The 11801-nt window shown below is 44.5% G+C and overlaps 1 protein-coding gene across 1 annotated transcript in view; it reads right to left on the reverse strand.

Annotated features, from left to right (window-relative positions):
* LOC117382379 (fibroblast growth factor 14-like) overlaps positions 1 to 9447 on the reverse strand; it is a 31005-nt gene extending 21558 nt beyond the window's left edge. Inside the window, exon 1 of the mRNA XM_055228034.1 lies at positions 9357 to 9447. Within this exon, the coding sequence (XP_055084009.1) occupies positions 9357 to 9447 (91 nt within the window). The remainder of the gene's footprint in view (positions 1 to 9356) is intronic.
* Between the last annotated feature and the right edge of the window lie 2354 nt (positions 9448 to 11801).

The following is an 11801-nucleotide window of genomic DNA, read 5'->3' on the forward strand; positions in this document are numbered from 1 at the left end:
CACCGCTCCTCTTTCCGCGCCGCTCCCTGCCGTGTCCCCCTCCCACCTTGTCTCCGGAGTCGCCGCTTCTTCAGCCCAAAGATCCGGACTTTGGAGAAGATGTCGACCAGGTTGTTGTTGCACAGACCCTGCTTCTTCCCGGGGCTTTTCCGTCTCCGGTGCGCAGTGGGTCGGTGGGCGTGTTGCTCGCGCGCCTGCCGCTTCTGTCGGATCAAACCGCTGGCGATAGCCGCTGCCATGTCTCTGCCGCTCGCGTCCTCGTCTCCTCAAACTCCCGACTCTATGCCCGCCACAAAAGCACTCCTCTCCTCCCGCCGCTCCTGTCTGTGCTGCTCACGCGTGTCCGACAGAAAACGACCCCATTGTGAAAACGCCGTCGTTATGGAGCCATGATCCGGAGCCGCGCGTGCACCTGTCCGTCACGTATCACCGCGCTGCACTGCCATGACGATCGCCCAGAGGCGCTTTGGGTCGCGCCTTCTCGGCTCCTCTCCCCAGTCTCTGGTCCAGTCCCTGTCTGATGTTGAACTACCGCGCGTCCTGCCGCCTGTGCCGCCTGTGACGCCTCCTTCTGTGCTCCAGCTGCGTAAAAGTGGCGTGACTCCTGCAAGGTACGCGCGGAAAAGAGGCAGATTGTCGCTCACACCGCGCGCCCTACGTCTGCGCGCGTCAACAGCGGATTTGTGCCGCCTCTGAACCGTGCGCAGACACAACAGCGGCGATTTCAGACAGGTGTTTCCCAAACGGGGGGTCGGACACCGGGCGGGTCACGGCTGTTACTGTGGCAGAGTGGTTAGTCTGTCTTCTCCCTCTTACCAGGGAGTGAGAGGGAGGAGTGTGCATGTCCTCCCTGTGTTACTGTGGTAGAGTGGTCATCCTGTCTCTCCTCTCAGTGACAAGATTGTGGGTTAGAAGTTTCGTCTTGCTTTGATCTAGTGCTGGTTTATAGTGCCTGATTAAGTTCTGGTCTAGTCCTAGTCTAGTCCCTGTGTAGACCTGGTTTAGTCCCAGTTTAGTTTCTCACAGATTCCATCAATAATTAATTTCACTTAATTTCTTTTAATTTTGTGAAATTGGATTTTGCTCCGTGATCCAGACTCCTAAACTATTGGCGATTTTGTTCTCATTCTTCTATTCTAAGCAGTACCTCCTCGTTGTCCATCAATAATAGACTCCTGTGACATTATAAAAGTTTAAATCTGTTTAAATAAATAAAAATCAGTAACAATTCCAGAGTTTTCCTGTGTTTTTGTTCTAAGAGCCTCTGAGCAGCAGCCTCATATGAAAGAATCATGGGGGAATCCAGGTCAGGATGATTCAGTATCCCGGACAGTGACCAGGGACTAGACCAGGGACTAGACCAGGAACACGACCAGGGACAGTACCAGGGACTGGACCAGGGACTGGACCAGAGACTGGATCAGAGACTGGACCAGGGACAGTAGCAGGAACTAGACCAGGGACTAGACCATGGACAGTACCAGAAACTAGACCTGGGAGTAGAACCAGGGACTAGGCCAGAAACTAAACCAGGGATAGGAACCAGGACTAGATCAGAGACAAAACTATGGACAGGACCAAGGGACATGACCAGGGGACAGGATGCTAAGAGGTTTCACTGCTCTCCCTGAAAATTTCCACAGTATGATATTACACATATCTATCCTACATTTGTTCATTTGCAGGTGTTTTTATTGGTCAAATATACCTTTAACCAGAGGCAAAGACAATCCTGCCAATCTACTCCATTGACCCCACCCACCAACAACACTCACACACCACATTCATATTAGGTAATGTGTGCAGCATCTTGCCTAAGGACACAACGATATAACTTGTGTGAGCCAGCAGAATGCTTAACATAAAAAATAGAAGCTTTTAAAAATATCAAAATAATATCACAGCAGAATTAAGGAGCTGACCTTGGTGCTGAAGTGTTGCTATTTTAATGTCCTACAGTGGGGTGTTAAACCCTGTTTTAAAGTAATGACAATTCCCACAGTGGCGCTTTAACACTGTTCTAATGTGATGAAATGCCCTGCAGTGGGGCTTTAACCCTGTGCTAATGTGATGAAATGTCCCACAGTGCGGGCTTTAACCATGTTCTAATGTGATCAAATTTCCTGCAGTAAGGCTTTAACCCTGTTCCAATGAGATGAAAAGTTACTCAGTGGGGCTTTAACTCTGTTTGAAAGTGATGAAATGTTACGCAGTGGGCCTTTATCTCTGTTCTAGTGTGATTAGATGTTCCACAATGGGGCTTTAACCCTGTTCTAATGTAGTGTCATCCTCAGAAATACCCCAGGAGTTATGTTTCCTGCAGATATAGTTTGAGATAAAATCCGTTCACAACTGTATTCCTGACCTGCCACTCAGGAGCACTAGAGGGCACCACAGCCTCAGTAAAGGACTCCTGTTTCAATTAAAATCGAGACAAACTTGACTATACCTGGGCTAAACCTGGATTAAATCTGGTCCAAACCAAGACCAAAAGAACTGCATGTATCCTGTCATTTACAGTTTTAGAGTACTACTACAATCCCAACTGATCCTGTGTTGCCTTATAATCTGCAGATAGAGACACATTGAAGTTTGTCTCATTCTCAGTATGGACAGGCCTCATGTGAAAGATCAGAACCTCCAGATTCCCTCACTGAGCTACAGAGACTGCACTAGCACTGATTCATGAGGGCATCTAGGGCCCAGTCATCACTGGGCGGTCAGTGGCCAGGCATCTGAAATAGTTGCACTCCCCAGAGGGGAGTGGGGCAGGGAACAACATGTGAATAGCAACAAGCTCCAGGTGAACTGACAGTCCTGGTTTAGTCCTAGTTTATTCCAGGTTCAGTCCTAGTTTACTTAAAACACTAAATTATAACCATGTCCAGTATTTTTTGTAATTAAGAAATCAGCATTACGATTGTTATTAGTAAAAGTTGAGTTTGATTTGAACATGTTTACCTTGTATCTGGGAACACAGTTTGGTCATGTTTCTTAAATTTAAAAAATTAATCTTACATACAGTTCCTTTAAATAAAAGTCCAGAAGTCCACCGTGAATATAAAAATAAAATAAAACAGAATAGATCAAACGCATTTATCCTGTGACGGTAAAATCTGGTCTCAGTTCCAGATGTTTCCACAGGAGAAGGAGAGGAAGAGATGTAGAACACAAAGAGAATGAGGTAGGAAGATAGAGAGGGGAGGAGGAAGGCAGAAGAGAGGGAGGAAAAGGAGCAGGGAGAAGAAGGAGAGAGATGGGGAGAGAGTGGAAGAAAACAGAGGAAAGGGAGAGGGGGAAAAGAGGAAGATAAGAGAGAAAGAAAGAGGGAGAGAAAGTTAGGGTGAAAGAATAGAGCAGAGGAACTGGGGAGTCCCATGTTCCTATGGCGATTGATTTTAGTGATGCACAAAATGAGATGGATTCACCTGCAGCATCCAGACCAACTATAAACACTGAAGTACAAATACCTGGTTTATTCCTGGATTAGTCCCTTGTTTAGCCCTGGTTTAGTCCTGCTTCAGGCTTAGTTTAGTCCTGGTTTAGTCCTGGTTCAGTCCCGGTTTAGTCCTGATTCATCCTGATTCAATCTTGGTTTAGTCCTGTTTTAGTCCTGGATTAATCCTGGTTTAGGTCTGGTTTAGTCCTGGTTCAGTCCTGGTTTACTCTCTGGTTTAGTCCAGGTTTAGTGCTGGTTCAATCCTGTTTTAGTTTTGTTTTAGTCCTGGTTCAGTGCTGATTGAGTCCTGGTAAATTTCTGGTTTAATCCTGGTTTAGTCCCTTTCTTACTCTCTGGTTTAGATTCTATTTAGTCCTGGTTAAATCTTGGTTCAGTCCGGGTTCAGTCCTACTTTAAACCTGGTTCAGTCATGGTTTAGTCTCTTCTTAGTCCTGGTTTAGTCCTGGTTAAATCATGATTCAGTCCTGGTTTAGTCCTAGTTTATTCCAGGTTCAGTCCTAGTTTACTTTCTGGTTTTGGCCCTGGTTAGTCCTGGTTCAGTTCCGGTTTAGTCCTGAGTGCTAGTTCATTCCTGGTTTAATCCTGTTTTAGTCTTGGATGAGTCCTGGTTTTATCCTGGTTTAATCCCTGGTTTAAACTCTGGTTTAAGTTTCTGTTGAGTCCTGGTTTAGTCCTAGCTCAGTCCTGGTTTAGTCCTGGTTTTGTTCAAGTTTAGTCCTGGTTTAGTCCTGGTTCTGGTTTGGTCCTGTTTTAGTTCTGTCTTAATTCTGATTTAGTCCTGGTTTAGTCTTGGTTTATTCCCAATTTCCTCCTAGTTTAGTCCTTTGTTCGGTTCTGGTTTAGTCCCTGGTTTAGACTGATTTAGTCCTGGTTTAGATTTGGTTTAGTCCTAGTTTAGGACTGGTTTAGTCTTAGTTTAATCATGGTTTAATCATGGTTTGGTCCTGGTTTAGTTCTAGTTTCGTCCTGGTTTATTTCTGGTTTAGTCCTGGTTTAATCATTATCTAGTCGTGGTTTAATCCTTGTTTCATCCTGGTTTAGTCCTGGTTCAGTCCAGGTTCAGTCCTGGTCTAGTCCCTTGTTTAGTCCCTTGTTTATTACTAGTTTAGTCGTGGTTTACTCCTTATTCAGTTCTGGTTTGGTCCTGTTTTAGTTCTGGCTTAGTTCTGATTTAGTACTGGTTTAGTCCTGGTTTATTCCCAATTTCATCCTGGTTTAGTCCTTTGTTCAGTTCTGGTTTAGTCATAGTTTAGTCCTGGTTTATTTCTGGTTTAGTCCTGGTTTATTTCTGGTTTAGTCCTGGTTTATTTCTGGTTTAGTCCTGGTTTATTTCTGGTTTAGTCCTGGTTTAATCACTATTTAGTCCTGGTTTAATCCTTGTTTCGTCCTGGTTTAGTCTTGGTTTAGTCCTGGTTCAGGTCCAGGTTCAGGTCCAGGTCCAGTCCTGTTCTAGTCCCTTGTTTATTCCTAATTTAGTGGTGGTTTACTCCTTATTCAGTACTGGTTTGGTCCTGTTTTAGATCTGGCTTAATCCTAGTTTAGACCTGGTTTAGTCTTAGTTTAATCCTGATTTAATCCTGGTTTGGTCCTGGTTTGGTCCTGGTTTGGTCCTGGTTTGGTCCTGGTTTATTTCTAGTTTAGTCCTGGTTTATTTCTGGTTTAGTTCTAGTTTAGTCCTGGTTTAATCATTATTTAGTCCTGGTTTAATCCTTGTTTCATCCTGGTTTAGTCCTCGTTTAGTCCTGGTTCAGTCCAGGTCCAGTGTTGGTCTAGTCCCTTGTTTACTCCCTTGTTTATTCCTTGTTTAATCATGGTTTACTCCTTATTCAGTCTGGTTTGGTCCTGGTTTAGTTCTGGTTTATTCCCAATTTCATCCTGGTTTAGTCCTTTGTTCAGTTCTGGTTTAGTCATGGTTTAGTACCTGGTTTAGACTGATTTAGACTGATTTAGACCTGGTTTAGTCTTAGTTTAATCCTGGTTTGGTCCTGGTTTAGTTCTATTTTAGTCCTGGTTTATTTCTGGTTTAGTCCTGGTTTAACCATTATTTAGTCCTGGTTTAATCGTTGTTTTGTTCTGGTTTAGTCCTGGTTTAGACCTGGTTCAATCCTTGTTTACTCTTGGTTTAGTCCTGGTTTAGTCTTTTTTTTAGACCTGGTTTAGTCCTGGTTTATTCCTGGTTCAATCCTTGTTTAGTGCTGCTTTAATCCTTCTTTAGTCCTGGTTAACTCCTGGTTTAGTCCTTGTTTCGTCCTGGTTCAGTCCTTGTTTAGTCCTGGATTAGTGTCTGGATCAGTACTGGTTTAATCCTGGTTTAGTCCTTCTTCAGTCCTGGTTCAGTCCTAGTTTAGTCCTGGGTTCATTGTTGTTTACTCCTGGTTTAATCCTTGTTGAGCCCTCGTTTAGTCTTGGTTCAGTCCTGGTTCAGTCCATGTTTAGTCCTGGTTTACTCCTGGTTCCTCTCAGTGAGATGTTAACACAGACTCTTATGTAGCTTTTGTGAGCGTTTTTGCTTTGACTAAACTCACTAAAGAATTTTAAATAGACCTAATTTTCATCTCAGCAATGTTCTACATTTAATTCAATTCAATTCATTTATTTTTGTAACGCCCAAAATCACAACAGCAGTTGTCTTGAAGGGCATTCATATTTTAGTTGATGGGGGAAACCGGAGTACCCGGAGGAAACCCATCCAGACACGGGGAGAAACATGAAAAACTCCACACAGAAAGGCCTGGGCGACCCGGGGATCGAACCAAACCCTCTTGCTGTGAGGCATGAGTGTTGCCACTCAGCCACCGTGCTGCCTACACACAAAAACAAAACAACAGGAAAAAATCAGACAAAACAAGAAAAATCTGCTAGGCGATTTAAACCACAGATTTCCTGTTCTGGAACAATCACAACAGCCAGTCTTATTCCTGTTCCATTCCGTGAAGATAAATAAATTTAATACAATACTGTGCAACATCTCCATGAGGACTAGCACGTGGCAGACCATCTGCCAGAAAAGTGACATAGTGCACCTTTAATCATTGCTTCCAGATGTCAGACAAAGTTCAAGAATTTAACAAATGCACAAACTTTTCACACTACAGCCACCAGAGCTAAACCAGGCTTAAAGCAGGTCTAAACCAGGACTAAACCAGGTCTAAAACAGGATTAAACCAGATTGAAACTGGGTCTAAACAAGAACTAACCCAGGTCTAAAACAGGACTAACCCAGATCTTAACCATTTCTAAATCAGGACTAACCTTGACTCAAGTATGATTAAACCAGAACTAATCCACAGGCTCTAGAACAGTAAAAAACCTAAACCACGTCTAAAACAGAACTAAACCATCATTACACAGACTAGTTCAGATTGATAATGTTAATGTTTGTGTATTATAGTAGTTTTGGTCCTGTGTCTTACCAGCCACTTGTTTTCCCAGAGCAGCTCTCAGCCTCTTCTCTGCTACATTCACCATCAAATCAAAATCCATATTTATACTACTATTACTCCTGCTACCACTACAACAACTACTACTACTACTATTACTACTACTACTACTACTACTACTACTACTACTACTACTACTACTACTTCTACTACTACTTCTCCTTGTGCTACTACTGCTACTGCTACTACTATAACTACTTCTTTTGTAAATACTTTGGTCTATGTCCCTGGTCTATATTAAACCTGTACTTGGTCTGAGCAGGCAGTCTAGTTTTAGTCCTGGTTTAGTCCCCTCTCAGGTTCTTTTGATGACAAAGACCGGTTATGATCCTGGACTTGGACTTGTGTGTGATGTCTAATACTGTAGTGTGTTGCTGAAGGGCTGAGGGTCTGACACTCAACGGGAATTGAACCATCACCCTCTCAAGTGGCAGCAGATTAGATAATAAAGAGGAGATTGTACCTCAGATGCCCTCCCCTCCTCCTGTATCCCTATGTGTCAGATACACTCCCTGGTGTTTGTATTCTTTACTATGAGCTAAACCAATGCTAAACCTCTAGACTACGAGCCAATGTGTGAGATGCCCTCCCTGTATGTTCTTTCACAAGATGTTCTTTCACTGTGTCAGATGCCCTCCCTCTCCTCTATATTCTTTACTATGCACTCATGTGTCAGATGCCCTCCCTTTGTGTCAGATTCACTCCCTGGTCTCTGTATTCTTTACTATGAGGTAAACCAAAACTAAGACTAAACTAAGACTCTGTGTCAGATGCCCTCCCTGTCTGTCAAATACTCTCCCTCTTTACTATATTCTTTTCTATGAGCTCATATATGTCAGATGCCGTCCTAGACAGACTGGAGGCTTCTTATCACAGTCGACTGAGAGGCCCTCGACTCTTTTAGTGTTTGAAACAGAGATAGGCCATTCTGGAATATATAAATGCATAACTTGAATTAAGAAGAGAAAGTAAAAGTACTGGTACTTCAATTTTAAAAAAGTATTTGGGAAACGACTGTTCAAGTGAGGGTAGTTTAAAGAGCGTCAGGACGTAACATCTGATTTACAATTTTAAGCTAATGTAATTTGAACAAAACATGAGCTTCACAAAACACAAATGTTCAAATCATTTCATATTCTCAATATAAAGCTCCTTTAACTTAAGACTTAGTCACAGTGGGAAGAGGAACCAAAACTTTTACTCAAGTAAGAGTACTGTTACAACGTACAAGACATTATTCAAGAAAGAGTACAGTTGCACTTTACAGTATTACTCGAGTACACACACACATGTATTATTGACATGCGGGAGCTAAAATAACCTGCATCTCCAAAGCTGGGACTGTGTTTGTGAATTAAACATAAAGTTTCTAATTGTGGGAAGAGGAGAGGGAGGAGCGAGCAAGAGAGTAGAGAAAAGAGAGAGAAGAAAGGGAGCAGGAGAGATAGAGAAGAAAAGGAGGGGAGAGAGAAAGAAGAGGAGAGAGGGTGAGTGGTGAGTGAGAGAGCATGAGCTGTATGAATGAAGGAGTTGCATGAATAAACCAGGACTAAACCAAGAGTAAACCAGGACTAAACCAGGACTAAACCAAGACTAAACCAGGACTAAACCAGGAGTAAACCAAGAGTAAACCAGGACTAAACCAGAACTAGCAGTAACTTGATCATATGGTGTGGGAGAGCCTTTTGGGGAAGATTGGCAGTCTACCCCAGGGCACATGTGGCACAGACACAATGAACTTGACTGAGATAACAAAATGCAGCATCACAAAAGCAGATTTCACTTTTCCAGGTTGAATTAAAACACAATCAGCCCTGTCCATTGTGCTGAAATCTGATAGCTCAACAAGCCAAAAAGACAAAACACCTAAAACCCAAACTAAACCAGGTCTTAATCGGGACTAAATCGGGACTGAATCAGGACTGAACGAGATCTGAACCTGGACTGAACTTTCTCCATGTGTAATTAAATTTGTTAGTTTGTTCATTCTTCCATATAAACACATTGGGACGGGATAAAACCAGATCGCCGTTATGACCATGCTCTAACTCGTAAACAGAAACTTATGCCAAACTTCCTCACTGAGTACAACAGAACCAGGTCAGAGAAACCGCGTCGTCAATAAACACAGCACGTGACCTACATCAACGGCTGTGGCCAATCACAGGCGAGCAGGAACTGTCCGCGCGACTCCACAACAGCAATATGCGCGTGGAATCACAATGACACGCGTGGAGGAGACATGTGGACATGAGTCTAGTTTAGACCTGGTTTAGACCTGGTTTAGACCAGGTCGTACCAAATCTAGCCACAGTTCCGATCCAAAGTCTCCGCAGTACAACCACGCCGCACTGAACTTATTCTGTCTGCACAACTGCGACCAATGCGGACCCGGCGCCGCGCGGCAGACGCGTCAACCGCTTAAGCACAGCGCACATGCACGCGGCAGGACTCACCGGTTGGATCCTTGTTTTTCTTGAGCCTCTTGCCACAAAGACACTGCAGCATATGCGATCCTTTACTGAAAATGTTCCAGATAAACCGCATGGATGTGGCTGACACTGGGGAAGAGGAGGACGGGGCGGCAGAGGCGGCAGATGCGGCAGACGCGGCTGGGCGATGCGGCACCTTCAGATTCAGCCACCGCATGAAGCCCGTTCCCGCGCGTTGCTCACATGCCGCACGCAGACGCGACCAGCGGCAGGGCTCGCACCGCGCGGTCAGCGCACAGATCTGCACCATAGACCAGAGCAGCAGAAGGAATTCCGCCTCGCAGCGCAATTTGACGCCTTGCCCCACGAGCAGCAGCGCGTCTTCTGTTTCTGCCGCGCCTCTGCTGTGCCTCCCCGCGGTGTCGCTCTCCTCGTGTCTTTCCCGCGCCTTGGAAAGCTCCCGCGCGCTTTTCCTCTTCTTTAAATGGCGTCGTCTGCCGCGCGGCGCGTCTTCGGTCAGACATGCGGTGGCACTAGCGTGTAGTCGGCGGTACGCGGCAGCTGTCGGCTTTTTCCCAAAAAAACATTGCATATTAGAGACTCGTGTTTCGGCAAGGGTCGGCGCGCCCCTCTGTCTGTCAGCGGAAGCGCGGTGGTGTCCGCGCCGCTGTGTTCTCCGCACCGCACGGTTCTGCACGGCTCCGAATCACTGCGGGGAATCTCTGCGCGCGCTCTTCACAAACTCTGATGAATATTTGATCCACGCGCGCGCTGCGTCAAACTCGCGCGGAACCACCGGTGACGCAAAGGACGGTCCCCTCCCTCCCCCGCTCTCTCCTTACCGAAGATCCTGCTCAAATAAACAGTATAAACACTTTTTGTGGACAAATTAGTTATGAGTTATGAAACAGACAGAGCGCGTTTTCTGTCCGAAAACGGATACAGTGCGTGTGGTGTCCGAAAGGGGAACACGTCCGGTGCGCTCTTGCATCTTGACGCAGTGGCGCGTGGAATCCCGTTTTTACGCAGTTTCTCATGTGCGTCCCACGCGGGCTCCCTCCAGGGACCCCCCACGTTGCTGCAGCATCAGGTTTTATCTGACAACTGAATGTAATAAACAGCCACTGCACCTGTTGCTTCACGGTTTAGTCCTGGTTTAGTCCTGGTTTGTTCCTGCATTAGCCCTGGTTTTGTCGTGGTTTAGTCCTGTTTCAGTCCTGTTTTAGTCTGGCTTTGTTCTAGTCTCTGTCCTTGGTCCTAAATGTGCTGTTTTCTGGTGAAGTCTGGAGCACTCTGAGTTACTTTGGAACTATATGTGCCTCTGTATAGTTGTATAGTTTTACTTCTGGTTTAACTGAATAGCGCACAAACTCTTCCGTAGATTTGCAATTTAGATCTACAGAAGGGTTTAGCTTGTGCTCATGTGACATCAGCACACTGTAGAATCCTTCTAGTTTAACCTGAGCTGGAGATAGGTCAGAATTCTCAGGTGGAATTTACTGTTTAACGGTCACATTGCAGATTTGCTGACCTGGTAAACTAGGAGTAATAGGAGTAGTGGGTTATTTGACAAATGCCACTTGTAATACCAACTTTTACGACTTGATGACAGTGTCTCCCATTGACTTTATTTTATTTCAAATGTGTCCAGTCTCACTTTAAGCAAAAGTCTGACTCATGACGTCCACACATTATAGGCTGTTATAGGCATTTTGTCGTGACATGTTTATGAAGATGTTTGAACGTGTAAATGATTATTTCTACACTGGCATTTTTTACACTTACAAATTTGGTTTTACGCTTACAAATATCGTTTTACGCTTAAAACGTCCACATTTGCTGCGCCAAGTTTGTCTCAAAAAGATTTGTGAGCGTAGCGGCTGAAGACAGCAGAGGGCGGGGCTAGAGGTGACCGGGGTTGCTCTGACAACGGCTAATCTGGTTTATATGTAATAAAACAGCTAACCCGAAATTGACAGTACGTCACATTTATGTGATATTATGATGTGCATTATTAACCTTTTAATATGTTGTATACCAAGGTAAATTGCATAAATAAAAAACAGTGTGGCTACAAACGTTTTAACAAGTTTTTCAGAAAACAACATGTTAACATTTGCTGGCGCCTTATGCTAGCGTACTTTTCCCGGCTTTTTACACAGAAAAGAGCAAGATTAGCAGTTAACTTCACCTTTCAGCATATAGACATACAAAAATACACTTATTCTAAGTTGTGGCTTCTTTCAGAGCCACTGCCTAAGCTGAGCCAGGAGTCTGTTTACTCTGCTGGTGATGAGTCTTGAGTGCAGCGCCGGGTTTCCCCTCATGGTTCACTGGTTCACGTACTCAGTGACGTGCGATGAGGTTCATGGCTAGTGAGGGACTAACTCTTTCAGAGTCAGATTTGCAAATGCAAATAAACCCAAAAGAGCACCTTAAACATAATTTGATTGACAACAGACGATGACT

The sequence above is a fragment of the Periophthalmus magnuspinnatus genome, chromosome 2 (genome assembly GCF_009829125.3).
Source record: "Periophthalmus magnuspinnatus isolate fPerMag1 chromosome 2, fPerMag1.2.pri, whole genome shotgun sequence".
Classification (NCBI taxonomy): Eukaryota; Metazoa; Chordata; class Actinopteri; order Gobiiformes; family Gobiidae; genus Periophthalmus; species Periophthalmus magnuspinnatus.